The sequence below is a fragment of the Zea mays genome, chromosome 7 (genome assembly GCF_902167145.1).
Source record: "Zea mays cultivar B73 chromosome 7, Zm-B73-REFERENCE-NAM-5.0, whole genome shotgun sequence".
NCBI lineage: Eukaryota > Viridiplantae > Streptophyta > Magnoliopsida > Poales > Poaceae > Zea > Zea mays.
This window is the reverse complement of record NC_050102.1, coordinates 137,147,003-137,158,631: the sequence shown is the minus strand read 5'-3', so window position 1 is coordinate 137,158,631 and position 11,629 is coordinate 137,147,003. Positions and strand designations below refer to the sequence as shown.

Genomic DNA, 11,629 nt, shown 5'->3' with positions numbered 1-11,629 from the left:
CCCGACAGCCACGTTGGCATGTACACAGGGCTTAGGCACTCCTCTGCCGGACACGTTAGCGCATAGCTACGCCCCCCGTTGTACGTCTGGGCCCTCTCCTTGCGTCTATAAAAGGGAGGTCCAGGGCCACCCTGAGGGGGGTTCGCGCGGGGGAAGGAGCGGGCGAACGAGCTCCCGCTCTCTATCTCTCTCCCTCACGCGACGCGCTTGTAACCCCTACTACGAGCGGCACCCCTGGTGCAGAATAATACAAGGCTTATCCCACCTCTTGTGTTCCATCCCGCGCCAACCCATCTGGGCAGGGGCACGCAGCGATTTTACTCGTCGGTCCAGGGACCCCCGGGTCCGAAACGCCGACAAGTTATAACTAACATCCAAAAGTTTTATCTGTGTAATTAGTTTATAATCAGACTATATTTAGTAGTTATAAGTGACATCCAAACTTGTTTAGCACTATGTATCTCCAAACACCCATTAAGTTTATACCTCCAAATATTCATTAAATTTAGTACAGTGATATCGAATGTTTAGATGCTAGTTAGAAGTGATATCGAATGTTTAGATGCTAGTTAGAAGTATCAAAGTATTAAACATAGTTTAATTATAAAATTAATTACTCAAAACTACTAAGACGAGAACAAAACAACAAAATAAATCTATTAAGTCTAATTAGTTTATGATGCATGAATATAGTAAACATTTAATAATCAATGATTAATTAGACTTGAATTTTTTGTGTAGTTGTTTATTCTTTAGACTATTAAATACTCAAATTGACATTCAAACATTACGATGATGTGACACGGACTAATGAAACCAAACACCGGAACTCAGGCAAAACGACATGTAGAACATGTACTATACTAGTAGGATTACAGATAACAAGAACAAACTGTAAAACAGAGTACCATATAGCTACAGCAAACTCATTGCCTGGCCGGCAGGAGAACCGTTAACGTGCGGAAAACCTCAAACAGTAGTCAAGATTTAGCTTATCATATGTAATTAGGGATAAACGACAGTGATCCGAAGCTTAGTCGACCTCCTCCATCTTGCTTTCGCCGGCGTCATCCTCCAGCGGAGGCATCTCAGCTTCGGCCTCAGCAGACTTGTCCTCATCGATGCTCAGACCGAGCTTTAGCATGCGATGGATCCGGGTGCCAAAGGTGTTGGGGTCATCCAGGCTGAAGCCGGAGGTCAGGAGAGCTGTCTCGAACAGCAACATCACAAGATCCTTGACTGACTTGTCATTCTTGTCAGCCTCGGCGCGCTTACGGAGCTCATCCATGATTGGGTTCTCCGGGTTGATTTCCATAGTCTTTTTGCTCGACATGTACCCCGACATGCTAGAGTCCCTCAGGGCCTGCGCCTTCATGATCCTCTCCATGTTGGCTGTCCAGCCATACTCACCAGTGACAAGGCAGCACGGTGAGTCCACAACACGGTCAGACACCACAACCTTCTCAACCTTGTCGCCCAGAACCTCCTTGATGATCTTGCACAGACCCTCAAACTTCTCCTTCAGCTCCTCCTTCCTCTTCTTCTCATCCTCGGTCTCATCAAGCTTCAGACCCTCCTTGGTGGCCGAGACAAGCTTCTTGCCCTCAAACTCCTTGAGCTGACCAACAGCATACTCATCAATGGCATCAACCATGTACAGGACCTCGTAGCCCCTCTTCTTCAGCTTCTCCAGGAAAGGGGAGTTCTCCACTGCCTTCTTGCTCTCACCAGTGATATAGTAGATGTCGTTCTGTCCCTCCTTCATCCTCGTCACATAATCCTTGAGGCTGGTCAGCTCATCACCGCTCTTCGTGGAGTGGTATCTCAGAAGCTCAGCAATCTTGCCCCTGTTCTGCGAGTCCTCATGGATGCCAAGCTTGAGGTTCTTGGAGAAAGCCTCATAAAACTTGTTGTAGTCCTCCTTGTTTTCAGCAATCTCAAAGAAGAGCTCAACACACTTCTTCACAAGGTTCTTCCGGATCACCTTCAGGATCTTGTTCTGCTGAAGAGTCTCACGGGAGATATTGAGGGGAAGGTCCTCAGAGTCAACAATACCCTTAACAAAACTCAGCCACTCAGGGATCAGTTCCTCACAGTTGTCCATGATAAACACCCTGCGCACATAGAGCTTGATGTTGTTTTGCTTCTTCCTTGTGTCGAAGAGATCAAATGGGGCCCTCTTAGGAACAAAGAGAACAGCCTTGAACTCCAGCTGACCCTCCACAGAGAAGTGCTTCACAGCCAGATGCTCCTCCCAGTCATTTGTCAAGCTTTTGTAGAAGGCAGCATATTCTTCCTTTGTGATCTCTTCTGGCTTCCTCATCCAGATGGGCTTCTGCTTGTTGATCAATGACCACTCGTGAGAAACCTCCTTGATCTTCTTTTTCTTTTTTTCTTTCTCTTCCTTCTCCTCGTCAACATCCTCAACCTTTCCCTCCTCAGCGTCTTTCTTCTCTTCCTCATCTTCATCATCAGAAATCTCCTTCTCCGTTGTCTTTTCGGTCCACAGGGAGATGGGGTAGCTGATGAACTCAGAGTGCTTCTTGACCAAATCCTTGAGGCGACGCTCCTCAAGGTATTCTAACTGCAAGAGAGAAGTTGAAAGGTGAGTACAAGAAACACCAACAGCTTTCACAGAAAAGCAAATAACTACACAGAAAATGAACACAGTCCTGAAAAATCAATGAGGTGATTGATGACAACAGAAAACATCAAATAGTTTGTACTGTTACCTTAAGAGCCCTAGAAATAATTAACCAATTTATTTTCTTTACAGGACACTCCAATGAACATTCAGTATATATAATATAATGGATACAGCAAAGCAAGCATAAAAATAAATATACATCCCTGCTTTACTCAATTGCACGTTCATTTTAAAACAAAAAAAAATACCAAGTGGCCAACTAGTAATAACACAGTTGTTGAACAAACTTGGATGCTGTGTTAGGTATGCACATGTGCTAATTCGCAGGGACATCTCCATGATAAGAAAGTTGGCTTCTAATTAATATCACAATTTGCAGAAGATCATGTTGAACTGTTTCCCCTAATCAGTAATTCAGTACAAGTACCCAAAAATGATTTCATCCCCAATGTGCATATGATGTATCAAATGTAGACAAGCCATGTAATAAGCCATAAGAAACAATACCCGATGTAAGTGCTCTACCCATGGATGGATTATTTCAGATCAGCTAACTAATGAGATAGTGATGACATTTTTCAATTTTAGCAAATTTTGGGTCAACGTGATGAACCAAAGCAAGTGGTGCTCGCATCCATAAGTCAACTTCACCAAAAGCCTATATTTTTCATAAATTTTACCATCTTAGGACTAGTAGATAACATCAGGCACAACAGTAATCTATATAGTCTATCTAGTATGAAAACAGAAGCATTCCCAGTAACCAGAAGTCCTGAAGTACTATCAGTACCAGTTGTACAGGATAGTTAAAAGATAGCTAGATGAAACACAGGCATACTTGGGTTATGCAATTAGAACAGATTACATCAAGCAATGCAACAGATACCATAATAACGAGCTTTGATTGATCCAGCTTCCTGCATACCTGATCTTCCTTGAGGAAAAGTGTAATCTTAGTACCCCTGCCAAGCTGCTCCCCAGACGTGTCACGAGTAACAGTGAACGACCCGCCCGCCTGGGATTCCCACACGTACTGCTCGTCATCGTTATGCTTGGTGGTCACGACGACCCTCTCGGCGACGAGGTAGGCAGAGTAGAAACCGACACCGAACTGCCCAATCATAGACACATCAGCGCCAGCAGCAAGGGCTTCCATGAACTCCTTGGTCCCGGACCTGGCGATGGTACCGAGGTTGTTGACAAGGTCGGACTTGGTCATGCCGATGCCGCTGTCGATGATGGAGAGCGTGTTCGAAGCCTTGTCTGGTACAATGTGGATGAACAGCTCCGGCTGCGCATCGAGCTTGCTCTTGTCAGTGAGGCTCTCGAACCTGATTTTGTCCAACGCCTGCAGAAGTCGCACAAAAAACAGCACCAAGTAGGAGCGCAAAATCAAGCGTCAGAAACAGTATTAACCGCAGTGTGTAATCACACCATAGCACAAGTTACCGCCCAAACACTAACACACTAAGATGCACCCAGACTTCGACTTAACGGGGCGGACTTACATCGGAAGAGTTGGAAATGAGCTCCCGGAGGAAGATCTCCTTGTTGGAATAGAAGGTGTTGATGATGAGTGAGAGCAGCTGGTTGATCTCAGCCTGAAAGGCGAAGGTCTCCGTCTCTGTCGCCATGGCGCCCTGACTCTTGAGCTCTGAAGCTTGCAGCAGTCGGCTAGGGATGGAGGCGTTGTCGGATCGCGGCTAGGGTTGGAGCCTTGGAGGTTTTCCGAATCGAGAGGGGCAGCGAGGATTGAGGTAGTGGGGTATTTATTTGGCGCCGCGCTTCTAGAAAGTTCGACATAGACCCAGACTCGTTCGCTGGTGCTGGAGTGCCATTTGCGCTTCCGGGAGGTTCGGCATGGGCGGATGGGCCTCGCTGCTGGAGGAGTGGAGGGTATCATTTGCGCTTCCGGAAGGTTCGACATGGGCCTAGAAGCCGGCGAGATCGCGAGACTAGAGAATCAAAGGGGCTATAGGTGATTGCCCGTGCGTTATAACGGGAACATATAATAATATGATAACTTATATATAAAATGTATCTTATATTGTTATAAAAAATGTTTCATAATTCATTTGTAATCCTAGTCATATACAAATTTTATTATTTTAATTTAACTGTTTCACTGCTACATTGCAACTATCAGTATCATACAGACTTCGATATATGTCACGATTTGCATGGTCTCATCATTGAAAAGCACGTGCCACACCTGCCCGTACAAATTCCCTCGTAAATTGTCAGTCATCAGGTACGCACCACCATACACGCTTGCTTAAACAAAAAAACAAGTGTATGTGTTCGCGAAGAGAATTAAAGGCAGGCCGGCACAAAAGCTACCCCGACGATGGCGAGTGGTCATTGTTATCGGTCCTCCTCTGTGTCACCTCTGGCGCCAAGATGACGCCACAGTCCTTGATATAATAGTCGTCGAACGCGCACGACATGGCAAGTAACGATGACTCTTGGCTGGGCTGCCAAACGAAGTGCACCCCGGACTCATCAGCGAGGTAGTACATCTAGCCGTTGCACTACCGGATGTGCTACTCCTCTACATACATCTTATTCGAGGATACTCACACAACGTCAGCAACGACCGTCGTCCCAACACACAAGAATTCATGGCCGATCAGTAGCGACTTACGTGGCATATTGAGCTTCAGGTGAATGATGAGCTGGATGGCGTGACGGCTACGTCATCGGATGCAGTGCCCAGAACAACTCGAGAGTCGCCGACGTTGGTGACGACCATGAGGCCCCCTGTTTGAAGATGGACAGCGTGGTGCAGCCGCTCTGGACCGCGTCCAAGCGGCGTCTGCGCCGGAGCTTGCCGAACACAGCGGCGCATGCAGCCACGTATGACTGTTTCCAAAGGTCGAACTGGCAGTCGCCAAACTTCTTCTCGTCATTGATGAGCGACGCCAACGCTAGCGCCTCCTGCTAGTGGTGTTTGTTCGGGATTTCCAAGTAAAAAACATGGATTCATCTTTGGCGTTGGTTTATGAAAATGACTCACAAGTCTGATCTATGGAAAAAAATATTACGGAGAATAAATGTCACACATATAAAAAAGGAATTTAAGTTGAAAACGTTATTCAAACAAAAGAAATTGCATGCAAGACTCTTATTTAAATACTACTCCCTCTATCCAAAAATATAATTCAGGAATCTCGTTGATAATTATCTACTACTACACATTGTGCAAGGGTAGCAGGTGCGCTTTGGGAGAGATGTAGTAGATATTTTTACTATAATAGATATTGACATAAACACACATGTAGTGTATTGGTAGCTACAAACATATTTGCTTGAAGGGTCACGGGTTCGAATCACATTGGGGTCACATTTTTGTTTTTAATTTAATATTAGCTAGGCGTGAGATGCACGTGGGAATGGGAATGAGCTTCGTGGGATGCACGTGGGAATGGGAATGAACTGGGAATGGCAGCCGGGTATGGGAATAGGCTTTGCGAGGAGGGGGGAATGGGAATGGCAGAACACGAAATGACAGCCTACCCCTTACTGTCTTAATAAGTAGTAGATATTTAGTTTGTTGGCTACCTTATCACATCTTGGCATGTATAAAATTAGACAAGTTTGGTCAAGTTAGACATATGTTTGGTTTGAAGTCACAGTTATGGCAAGATTTTTCTCCTGCTACATAGATCTCACTCGTCAATGACTAATAAAAGTGTGGCAATATTTTCTTAGATGTGGCAAACAGTAGCACAGAATTTAAGTGTCTAACCTTAGACACCTTAAGCAAGTGTGGCATAAAATTGTATGACAATTTTTGACACTATAGGTATAGAAACTAAATAGCCCCTAACTCTTTCGCTGCTGGTGGGTGTCATTCGAGCCTCGCGGTATGCTAGTGCATTTCCCACTAAGAGTCTGATTTCTATCTATCTATAACCTATACTTGAAATCTGTGAGGTTTAGAATTTACAAATTATTACTCCGAGGGTGTAACACCCTGATTTTGGAGTATAAAATTTCTTTCTAATTATCACCCAAAATCAGGTGTTACTCTTCCTTTTCTCACTCTAGGTTTTCTCTCTCTAGATTCTCTCTCCCTTTCTCCCTTTTAAGTAGAATTAGCTTAAGTTAGAGAGATTTAATTATTTATTTTGCTAAAACATTTTGAGTCGTGACATGATGCATCATGCTGAGCTTAAAATATTCTTTGGAGTGTTGCACAAGTTTGAATTTATTTGAATCTGAAACTTAGTTTGATTTTGGATTTGAAAACCCTATAGAAAAGAAATAGAAAAGGAATTAGAAAATCCAGAGAAAAAGAAAAAGAGAAAGCAGTCCAGCCGGTCCAAACCAGCCCACCAGGCCCAGTCCCACGCGCGAGCCTGCCGCCCCTGACAGGCGGACCCCGCCTATCGGCGCCAGTCTTCCGTGCGCCCTCCCTCTCTCGCTCGCTGCCCAGTGGGGCCGATCTGTCGGCACCAGTTTCCTTCACACACTCACTAACTCTCTCTCAGTCTCGCGGGCCCGGGTCGCTAGTCGTCGAGCCGTTGCCCCGAGCGTCCCTCTTTTCTCTCTCTTGGTCGTGGGCCAGCCATGTCACCTCCGCCCTCTCCGCGCATCGCCGTGGACCAGCGCATGCGCACTCGCGCACGTCGCCGGATTTCTCGGCCACGACGCCCACCCTTGCGTCCAGCTCCCTTCTTATAGCCTCGCCAGTGCCCCGCGCACACCCCTCACCTCATTTCGCACACCCTCACCCTCTCTCGCGCTCTGTCCTCGCTGCCAGCCACCGCCGGAGACCCGCGCCCGCATCCCTGGCCATCTAGCTCGCCGAAGACCACCCTAAGCCTCCCCGAGCTCTGCCCCGAGGTGAGATACTCGTCCCCGTGCCCAATTTCCCTTATTGTGCCCTATGCTTGGCCAATTTCACCCTCGCCGGTGTTCGGCCGCGGCGGTCCGCCGTGCTCACGCGGTGGCCGACGAATTTGGCCCGGTTTAGTTCACCGGAGTAGGTCTCTGTGTCACCCCTATCTCTGCTAAAGTTAGCCCAAGCCTTAGCGCGCCTTAAGTCCCTTCCCCGTGGTCGGAATGGCTCACCAGAGTTTCTCCGGCCCATCCGAGGCCACCTCACCGCTGTTCTCCCCTCTCTGCCCGTGGATTCATGGCCTCTTCCTCGCCATCGAGTTTGCCGTGGCGCCCTCTTCCCCTCTGCCCAACTCCGGCGACCCCGGAGGCACCCTAGCTCATGCCTGCTTCAACTCTGGCGACCTCACCGCCGCGGAGAGGACCGGCGCCGCCCGCAGCCATTTGTTTTCCCTCGGTCTAACCCCCCTGAAAGTAGCCTAGAGGGGGGGGTGAATAGGCTACACCTGAAAATTTTCACTAAAAACTTCGAGATAGGTTAAATTAAAGTTGCACTGGTGCAAACCGGTTCAGTCGATTTTAATTACAACTGAACAAGTTTGAACCTGCTCAACTTAAATTAGATAATCTATTGAACAAATACGAAGTAGTGAAGAATATAGCTAAAGACTTGCCCTACACAAAATCTACTAGAATGAATAATATGAACCAACCACCGAATATAAAAGCGCTTAACAAGAACACACAAGAACACACAATATAACCCGAGGTTCGGCAACCACCACAAAGGTGTCCTACTCCTCGTTGAGGAACCCACAAAGGGCCGGGTCTTTTCCAACCCTAATCCTCCACAAGCCGACCACAAAGGTCAAGGCAATCTCTTCTCAAATCAGCTCAAAGAGCGGGTGATACAAACTTCTTGGGGTCGTCCACAAATTTGGAGACTCCCAAGCAACCTCTAACCGTCAAGGAACACGAGGTTCCAAGAGTAACAAATCCGCACAAGGTTAAGTTTGCAACGAGCTCAAGAACAAAGAGAAAAGGGAGAATCAAGATGAAATTGACCGCGAGTTCGATCGAGTTCACCTCACACCAAGGGTCCTTCAAATGATTGAAGGAGATGCGATTGCGGGTGTGAAAGGTGAAATGAATGCGCTTGTTTGAAGGTTGGTCAGCCAAGAATTCGTGGGAGAGGCAGGAGTAAATGAGAGAGAGTGTGTGAGGGGGTATATAAAGGATCCCCAAAAGCTGGCAGCCGTTGGGAGAAAAAGAGTAAAAACCGATTTTCAGACCGGTTGAACCGGTTTCTACCAGGGGGATCCCGGTCCACTGACTTACTCAGCCGGACACTCGACCGGTTTCAAAATCGGTTGAGTAAGAGAAAATTCCGGTTCAACCGGTTTTCAAAAAAGGTCTGTAGTGACTTTTCTGACAGCTCTGACTGTCAGACAAGTCAGAGCAGAGGTGGCAGGTGAACAGTACCAAAACCGGTTGAACCGGTTTCAGGACCGGTTGAACCGGTTTTGGGGGCTGAAACCAAATTTTGAGTATTTTGAAGAGAACAAAAGTGGAGTCTTTGTGGGAAGTAAAATTTGTTTTTCTCAAGGGCATTCAAGATCTGGAAAAATGTTCTCCAAGATGTTTTCAAAAGATTTTGAACTTGGCTCGTTGCACAACTTACTTAACCGTCGCGGGTCCCTCTTAATTGTACGGCGATTCCTATGACTCAAGAATTATAAATTTAGCACCGCCGTTGTTTCTTAGCACTTGGAGCACGCCATTTGATGTGGAATTTTAAATCCGCTGTGCTTTATACTTTTATGCTCGTAAGATCTGTGCTTCTCCTGTCTGTAGAATTTCTGTGTACATGCTAGGAGCAAACTTGTTAGAATCTCAGTTTGTTTTGTCATTAATCACCAAAACCCTCAATTAGGGTTGATTGCACTTACAATCTCCCCCTTTTTGGTGATTGATGCCAAAACAAACTGGAGTAGAAATAAAAATTAAAAGTTACAAGTACTTGCTAGATAAAATCCTTTGGGTATGTGTAGCTCCCCCTAAATATGTGCATGAGTTTTGCGATATTATCATTGACTTGATATGTCAAATTGCAACATATTTAGAAAGAGAGAACAATTAACACCATACACACAACAATGAGGAATGAAACATAACTAGATAGAGAGAGTAAAAATTACACATTCAAGCTCATTATCGCATAGCATATGATATGAAAAATTCTACTGCTATTACAATAATGAGAACTCATCTCATCACATCATAAAAAAGTTTATGGCTTTAGAGCCATGCAAGCATCATACGATAGACCAAATAGTTATTACAGACCGATTGTTCATTACAAAAATAAAGGGTACTGCCAGGGTACTGCATAAAGGAGGGTACTGACAGGGGTACTGCAATAATAAACCTTCTCCCCCTTTTTGGCAACAAGAACCAAAAAGAGAGAGAGACGCCAGTCCAAGGATCACCAGTTGGGAGGAGGATGATGAGGAGCAAAGAAGTGGTGCGCCAGGTGAGAGGCAAAGTGTTCCTCCCCAGACTGATCCGGGGGGAGGAGCACTGCCAGAAGGATCCTAGGGCGGAGGGTGAGAGGACGATTGGCCCGGATCCCCGTGATACGGAGGCAGGACAAACTGCTCACGATCATCAAAATAAGCTTCTTCTTCTTTGTCGACGTCGTCTGCTGTCATAAAAGGCACCCCGTATGCCTGCTGGTACCACTCGTTGATCTCCGGAGGAGGAGGATGGAGAGGTACGTCGGGCGAGCGGGGGGCGAAGGGAGTACCCAAAGAGGAAGCTTGACGACGTAGGTTGTCGTCAGTCTCCCGCTGACGTCGAGCCACCTCATGGACATCCGCAGCAATGTTCCGGCACATGGAGAAAAATGCCGCAAACCCGTGAACCAAGCGGGCACCCATCCCTCGGCCACGACCTCGACCACGACCATGACCATGTGGCGTGGGAGATCCGCGGCCAGGGGAGGGACGCGAGGCACCGGTAGCAGCAGCAGCAGGACCAGCAGACGGACCCGCAGATGTATGAGGACGAGAGCTGGAGGGGGCTTTTCTGAGGCGCCCTGCTGGATTGTTGGGATCAATCCAGAAAGGGGTATATGACTGATGTCTTGTACCTTTGTCAAATTTAAACTGGGTCACAACCTCAATCATCTTCATGATAAACGGAGCATGGAGACACCCCTTCAATGGAAAGCAGGCGGCATGAATGATTTCCTGCCAAATCATATCAAAGACATTTATACTGTCTGAGCTGCTGGGTTTCATGAAAGAGAGCAAGACCTTGCTCTCTCCAAGAATGTTCATCTGATTACCCCCTTTTGGAATGAGGGTCATCCTGTAGAGGGAGTTGATGTATCGATAATACTTATGCATGTTTGTAGACTCCCAATACTTCCCAGACTTAGAAAGATGAAGATCTTTGGCTTCATCTCTAGTAGGCTGCCGGAAATCATGTATCTTGATCTTGTCGCCAGAGATATCATTGTCAGAAAAACCAAGAATGTGAGCAAACCTGCGGTAGCTCACCTTATACCAACTACCTTCAATGAAGAAGTTCAGATAAGGGTAGTTGTATGGGCTCTCCTCGTCAGCTGGCTTGATCCACAAAGTTGAGTAGAATTGGGCAATCACTTCATCATTCCAATCATATTGGAATGTCATGATACTCTTCATCTTTTTCCTTTCACAGGCCCTCAATGCCTGTGTCATCTCTGGGTCCCCAATGGCCTCACAACCTTCCCAGTTGATATAGCGTTGAAGCAGAATAGGTTGATGCTTCTTGGGGAGGATCACGGAATTATAAAAATCCACATGATGAAGCGTCCAAAAGCGGTTTCCATCAATCCTGGCATCACGAATGCGCAATGCAGGATTTTGGAAACGGAGATCCTGAAGGAGAGCAGAACCTCCACTGGCAGTGAAATCAGTTACTGGCTCATTGCCAGCACACCGAGCCTCTGCCCGGTGGAGGACCAACCCACGAATCACAGGGGCGTGGGCCGGGGAAGATCAATTTCATCATCCTTCTCGCCTTCATCATCACTTGTAGCCTCCCACGCCTGCGGATTCGTCGTAGGTCGGGACCGACCGGAAGGATTCCGGG

At 46.8% G+C, this 11,629-nt stretch overlaps 1 protein-coding gene across 1 annotated transcript; it reads right to left on the bottom strand.

Moving 5' to 3' along the window:
* Positions 1-830: 830 nt before the first annotated feature.
* LOC100272368 (uncharacterized) lies at positions 831-4,366 on the bottom strand. Its single transcript, NM_001310034.1, has 3 exons — positions 4,156-4,366; positions 3,573-3,995; positions 831-2,584 (listed from the first exon to the last, which is right to left on the bottom strand). The coding sequence occupies exons 1-3, from the start codon at positions 4,279-4,281 to the stop codon at positions 1,034-1,036; spliced, it is 2,100 nt and encodes a 699-aa protein (NP_001296963.1). The 5' UTR covers positions 4,282-4,366; the 3' UTR covers positions 831-1,033.
* Positions 4,367-11,629: the final 7,263 nt, after the last annotated feature.

Bases quoted from the DNA above. Each gene is read 5' to 3' on its own strand.
- LOC100272368 (NM_001310034.1), bottom strand. From the start codon at position 4,281: ATGGCGACAGAGACGGAGACCTTCGCCTTTCAGGCTGAGATCAACCAG. The intron at 3,996-4,155 runs GTAAGTCCGCCC...CGACTTCTGCAG, and splicing joins TCATTTCCAACTCTTCCGAT to GCGTTGGACAAAATCAGGTT. The intron at 2,585-3,572 runs GTATGCAGGAAG...TCTCTCTTGCAG, and splicing joins TTTTCCTCAAGGAAGATCAG to TTAGAATACCTTGAGGAGCG.